Source organism: Ceratina calcarata, unplaced genomic scaffold (genome assembly GCF_001652005.2).
Source record: "Ceratina calcarata isolate Rehan_Ccalc_2016 unplaced genomic scaffold, ASM165200v1 scaffold303, whole genome shotgun sequence".
Lineage (NCBI taxonomy): Eukaryota > Metazoa > Arthropoda > Insecta > Hymenoptera > Apidae > Ceratina > Ceratina calcarata.
In genome coordinates this window covers 68,931-75,610 of record NW_017152797.1, presented here as the reverse complement: position 1 = coordinate 75,610, position 6,680 = coordinate 68,931, and the positions used below count along the sequence as shown (strand labels likewise).

The 6,680-nt window shown below is 34.3% G+C and overlaps 1 protein-coding gene across 2 annotated transcripts; it reads left to right on the top strand.

Moving 5' to 3' along the window:
- The first annotated feature begins 106 nt into the window (after positions 1 to 106).
- LOC108624223 (cell fusion protein cfr1) lies at positions 107 to 2,540 on the top strand. 2 transcript variants are annotated; one of them, XM_018023369.2, is made up of 4 exons: positions 107 to 211; positions 773 to 2,014; positions 2,108 to 2,223; positions 2,430 to 2,540. In XM_018023369.2, the coding sequence occupies exons 1-3, from the start codon at positions 184 to 186 to the stop codon at positions 2,188 to 2,190; spliced, it is 1,353 nt and encodes a 450-aa protein (XP_017878858.1). In that variant the 5' UTR covers positions 107 to 183; the 3' UTR covers positions 2,191 to 2,223; positions 2,430 to 2,540. The 2 variants fall into 2 exon arrangements, with proteins under 2 accessions (XP_017878858.1, XP_017878857.1); XM_018023368.2 differs by having other exon boundaries at positions 773 to 2,223.
- The last annotated feature ends 4,140 nt before the right edge of the window (positions 2,541 to 6,680 follow it).

Genomic DNA, 6,680 nt, shown 5'->3' with positions numbered 1-6,680 from the left:
CGTAGACATCTTCCTCATAGCGACGAATACGTGGTGGTAGGAGAAGCTGGTTTTATCACGTATGACGAGCTTTTTACTTATATTTACTTTAAACTTTGTCAGGTCGAGGTTAATTCATACTTTTGCGTTTACCACTTAATGTTGTTTCCTCCGCTGCGGTTAGTTTATAGCTGAACGTTCATCATGAAGGACCATTGGAGCACGAGTAACGGTAGGTTCATTTCTTTTGTTCTCATATTTGACATGTTTCCGTGGAAAGTAATTTGAAATTTTGCCTCTGTATTCCATCATACACAAGTGAATTAATATACCATCAAAAAGAACGATCAATCAAAAAGTATAAAATATAACATATTATATATACTAAAGAAAATAATTAATGAATGTTACGTATACTAAAAATATCTTACAATAGATATTTATTAATCGTACAAGACAATTCTATTTAGTTAATTAAGACATAATTTCAAAATGTATTATATTTATATATAATGAGAAAAGAGATTAATAAACACGAGGTAGATTATAAATATTTTAGGACAATGCATTTTGGTTCATTAAAACCTGATTATTTCAAAAAGTATAAAGTAAAATTTACGAATTATACAAGATGGACCACGAAGCGTGATTATTTTTTATTAACTTTTTTAGCTAAAAGAACATGGTTCAAGGAGAGATTTAAAATGATTGTGCCAAATTTTTTCTCAGAGTTTAGAATAAATACCCGTTAATCGTTTAGTCAACTGAAATGAAATTATTTTACTTCGATCAGATAAGCTCGTAGGCGCGGAGGAAGGATCAATTTGCAGTGGGGAAATTCCATCGGATTCGAAGTCGACGAGAAAGAGTAGCGTCTGCAAGCGGCTGATAGAATGCGTGAAGCTGATACTGTACTTAGAACTGTTACTGTTCGTCGGATGGGCCTGTTACTCAACATGGCAGACTTATCGCATCGAATCGATGGAAGTCAAGGTCGTGGACAGCATTCGCGAACCGGAATCGGGAAGTTTACTCGGGCAACATTCGATATACGATAAAACTAGCACCACTGCGACATCTTGGAAGTCCGACGACGACGTTACGACGCAGACAAAAAATGTGTTGCAAGCAGAAACAGGGCGGCCAGAAAAGATTACCGAGGTTGACGAAACCACCATCGTCGCTGTCGCTATGACAAAAGACAGCGAAATGAACGAAGAACATACGGAAAGTACTACTAACAATGCGGCAACAGATCCTGTAACTACGATTGTTAATTCGGACTCGACTATAGAAGTTGTTGAACAAACGGAAACTGCAACCGATCCGACGGAGAGTACAAAGATACTTGAAGAGTTGGAACGCAAAGAAGAGTTTCTGGAAAATTATCTTCTGCTCTCGTTAATGCTGCAAAATGCCCAGATGATGACGCACGGATCTGATAATGATTCGCAAGATGAAAAATCCACCGTAGATGAAAAATCCATCGTAGATGAAAAATCCATCGTAGATGAAACATCCACCGTAGATGAAACATCCACCGTAGATGAAACATCCACCGCAGATGAAAAATCTACCGTAGACGAAAAATCCACCGTAGATGAAAAATCCACCGTAGATGAAAAATCCACCGTAGACGAAAAATCCACCGTAGATGAAAAATCTACCGTAGATGAAAATTCCGATGAACGATTACCTTCTGCTGAAGAAGGTGTTCATCCCGTTGACGATGATATAGTCGTTTGTGATGATGTGTTGGTTTTTCCCGATGATTCGAAAACGAATACGAATAATGATCGTCCCGATCTTCATCGCAATGAAAACTTTGATTGGGTACCTGAATTAACAGAAATTAAAGAAGCTGACGAATCGGAATTGATCGACAGATTGTTCAATTCCTATAAACGGTCATTCCTATATCCTTCATTCCGGATGGGGATGGATTATTACGACCAATCCATGGGTGACACAATTGATTCGTATGAGCAGAAAGAAATTTTAAATGAGCGAGAATCATTTGAGAGAACTATGCTAGGTTTAACTGCTCCTTTTGACTTTAGAACCCGTTCATTACTTAATAAAAAGAAGAACGAAAATGACAGAGTACAAATACCGTCTTTTCCTACAGATGGAGATTATTCAGATATGGAGGCATTCTTGATAAAACATGAGGACACTTTGGCAGAGTTTCTGAAATCGAACTCATCCTGATTTTGATCAGATCAATTATTCGCTGATAATGATGTAAGTATTCAACTAGTCTCAATGCAAACCATGGAAATGTATACATATGTATATGTATAGATTAATCGCATACACATGCACATAACTAGCGCAATTTTTATATTAAACGTATTGATAAATTGCGAGCTTACATTCTACTTAAATATGTAATCTTAAAATTTAACATTTATATTTAACATATGTTGTAGCCATTATTATTTTTGTAGGAATATTATTGAATAGATTCAAAGAAGACTTCGGCTCTAACTGACAAATATTAAAAGCAATTTCTTGCTTTAAAGTTCGACGGCCACAGGTTGCCCGTCGGAAGACTTCAAGGAATACAACAAACGCTATACTGTTACTACAATTACTATACTATACTACAAACGCTATACTATAACTGCAATTGTAACTTAAATATCAAGCGTACTTTGATCAATTTTTTAACACGTGTAAATGTAAATTGAAATGGTTTGAACAAAATTAGTGTATTAGTTTGTTTCATTATCCCGTTAATTAGCAGCTAGAATAAGAAATATCAGACGCGTAAAAAGCTTGTCGGTATATTTGACAAAATCATGTCGCAGGTAAGTTAATGCATCATTCACATAAAGCTTTCGCATGGGCCTTGAACTTATTTATGCTAATACGTAACGATTTATACTAGAGTAACTCTGATAACGTTTCCATACGTAGGCTAATAGCTAATTACAATTGGTCGGTCAGCGATTACGAACTTAGCAAAGTAGGTCAGTCCTACCGTGTTTTTTTTTTTTAGGGAGATCCTTATCGAGGAACGCACATACCTTTGAAACTTTTTATGATCAACTTACTATTTGAATATCCACGATTGCGAGCATAACTGCAAGCTGTACACTTGCGCATTACAGTAATTACAAACAATTCTATTGGTACCGAGAATCTTTTTCTATTTATCCGTCGATGGTACCGTTCTCGACGTTAATTTAATTATCCGATTGCATGCTCGGATACAGTATATTAACAACTTGTTGCAGTGAAAATTGTATAAGCATTCCCGAGAAAACGAATCAGAAATTACGAGTTCTCTACGTAGACATTGGCGCAGGTAAATCGAGATTTAAGTAGTATAGAAATTACTTAAGAACGTTCGCGATAAGCAGTCGTGCTCAACTTATAATCAATTCCTGAAATCATTAGCGTTTAATTCGTTATTATTTCAGCTTTCCACTTCGCATTCATACAACGAGCGGATCGATGTCACATTTTTTTATTAACGTCTTTCTCTTTCGTCATTCGCGACTAACCAAAAAATCAGTTAAATTACTCACTTTGGACGACTATTTCTCGAAAACAAATATTGTAAGCCACCTCCGGATTAATTGCAAATTATTTCTATAACTATAAAACTTTCTTGTTACTATGTAACAAAAATGTCTCGTTTGAAGAAGCTTTTGATTATATGATTGAATATTTCGACTATTAATAGTATAACGAGTATTCAATTTTTAAACACATAAAGGACACTTAAATTAAGATTTATTGAAAGCTTGAAAAAATGAAAGAATATAAATTTTTACGCGAACGATTTTAAGGATATATTATGACGTTATTTACTTTTAATCAGTTCATCAAAGCAATATAAAAAGTTTATTTTTGTATGAGAATGTAGAACCTCCTATTCTATAGTTCCTGCAATTTTATTTAATGAAACATTTATTTTTTTTAAAGGGACAGCCAAACATATCTTACTGAATTTGGAAGTTTTTGGTACAACGATATTAGACGACATAGAGTTTAGACTTATTATTTACCGAGATATTCTGAAAATAAGTTTTAATTAAAGTGATGTTCGAAATGTTTCCCATTACACTTCCTGAATCTGATTACAAGTGAACGACGAGCTCTTCGATTATTCTAGTAGATATTACGTCACATGAATAGCCTGCTCTTATAATGCATATCTTTGGCTGAACTCGACGCTTCGATAAAATTTGAGGGAACTGAATTAACTTTAAGGTATCAAGATATTCCAGGTTAATAACATGAAAAATCTATCAATAACTATTTCTAAACATGATCTGTCGTCTTGGACTGGGGTGGATACTTGACTTTCCTAACATTTCTCGATAAATTTCTGACGTTTTTTTGTACTGGTTTACCGATAATCAAGTGAAAATATGTGTTCACGCTATTTGATTCTAGATTTTTATTTCTCAGAGAATGTTATTTTAGCTGTTATGTCGGAATATATGTAAAAATTGTAAATCCCACAATGGCAAAGATGGCTAATAAAGTACATTACGAGAATCACTCTGTATGGAAACATACATATTCAATAAAATCTTACACTCCTCTTATGAGAAATAAATTGTAAACTATAAATATAAATTTATAACTGTAAATATAAATTTAATGCAGTGTGCAATGGAACTAAAAGCAAAAAATAGTGAAAGCTGTGGGAGGGCTTGACCACCTCAGCAATAAATCCTAATTACGCCAATGTACGCGGAATCGAGTGGATTTAAAGTCATTTGCTTTTACAATCTGGCCGGTACATGTGTTACAATGCACAACGCTTGAAAATTGTGGTCCGCTAATGACTTTCTGCTATTTTTACATATCCCAAAGGTTAACATATTCTGTTTTCAAACACGATATGCAACAACCGAGGGCCATGGATCGTGCTTCAACCCTCCGACTGTACGTCCCATTTCATTTCAACATAATATATTTATTTCATGCGTGCTTCATATCCGAATTAATTCCGATTCGTGTTTAGCGATACTTAAAAACGTTTTCCGGTTTATTTTTTGTCTACAACATTTCCGTCACAGAAGGCCATCGGTATATTCACCCTCTTAAGGGGGCAGACTCTGATGGCAGCGCGATAAGGCTGCTTCTCAATCATACTATCAATATTACTCACAAAATTAACCAAAAATATGAGTTTATGGAAATAGACTTTTCGTCCTTATATCCTTTAGTCAAATCTGGCACGGTCTGGTCGTGATTTAATCAGAATATGCTGAGATTTAGTCAAATGAGTGTTATAATATGGACGAAAAATCGTAGTTACTAATGTCTCTACTTATAAGCGATTTTATATCCAAAACAGATTGTTTCGATTGAAATAATGACCAGACAGCGCGAGGTTTGATTTTCCTCTTTCTGAAGAGGTACCTGACGACCGAAAAATATTCTCATATAAGGACAGACAGTATATTCCCGTCAATCCATATTTTGCATTGTTTTTGCCTGGTTATTGATAAAACAGTGCAAGTAAATTAGTTTCATTTATGTGCCCATCCTGTATATAATGTAACCTACTGTCTGACCTTTCTCTTCAAAAGCAATTCCGATTGCCTTAAACTTGAACAGTAACATTATAAAATTTTAATGCTCTTCACGATCAGCGATGTAAATAAATTGTAAAGAAGTCAGTGATTAGGCTCGCATTAGGAATAACAGATAACTTCGTAGAGCACGTGTTCGATAAAACACATTCGTGAATCCTGTGAATATTCATGATCCACTTACGATCATTTCTTCTTCTTGTAAGTACGAGACAGGCTACTGCAAAATCTTCACGTGATATGTCGTCAGCTTCTCGTAAATTGCTGTTCGAGGATAGTGCATGCACCAAAGCTAGCGTGCAGGAAGACACGCTTCTGCAAATTTAAACTATAAACGTGGGGAGAACAACGTTATAAATTCTCTAACTTCGTACACGTGTCTCACATCTATTTGGTATGCTTAAACCAATCTAACAGTGTTTGAAATGCATGTACGCCGATAGCTTTATTTCGTCGAGATTATTCTATCAGAATTAAAGAAGAAAATAACAAGGTAAAGTATTATGAAACACGGTCTCAATTATGATTTTTAATATGCATATACTTTTGATATTTTTTATACTTTAATGTATCACATACAGCGTTTCTTTTTTTGTGCAATCACTCCTTTTAGTTTAGTATTAATTTTAATCACCGCAGTAACATTCGTATAAAAAATGTAAATATTGCCTATCCTATACTGACAATTAATAAAGACAAGTGTCTTCTAGAAATTGATTAACATTTAATTTCTCTATTTATTCAAAATATAAAAGAAAGTTGTAGTCAATCTGCAAATAAGATGTGAAGAACGTAATCAATAAACGGTAACAGGGAAATACCTTCATAAATTGTGTTTGACAATCACAACGAACATAATGAATCTGAAAAAAATTGTAATGTTTATCACTGTTTCGTAAGAAATTGTGCACGAGAACCTGTGCTTCATTTTATAGTCACGAAACCTTAACGGTCGTACAACTCCCCTATCCAATGAAAAATCCAATTTCGTATAATACTCGGCTTAGCAAAGATAGTAATCTAATTATCAAGTTATTCATTCAGCAAAAAATCCATCCTGGAGTTAAATAATTTGGATGAAATAGTATTAACAGGGTAATGAAAAAATATATTAATAAGTAAGCAGATATTAAATTAGTA

What these genes read in the sequence shown, in the direction of transcription:
- LOC108624223 (XM_018023368.2), top strand. Translation starts at nt 184, where the DNA reads ATGAAGGACCATTGGAGCACGAGTAACG. An exon ending in CCATTGGAGCACGAGTAACG is followed by an intron (nt 212 to 772) that starts GTAGGTTCATTT and finishes TACTTCGATCAG; the next exon opens with ATAAGCTCGTAGGCGCGGAG.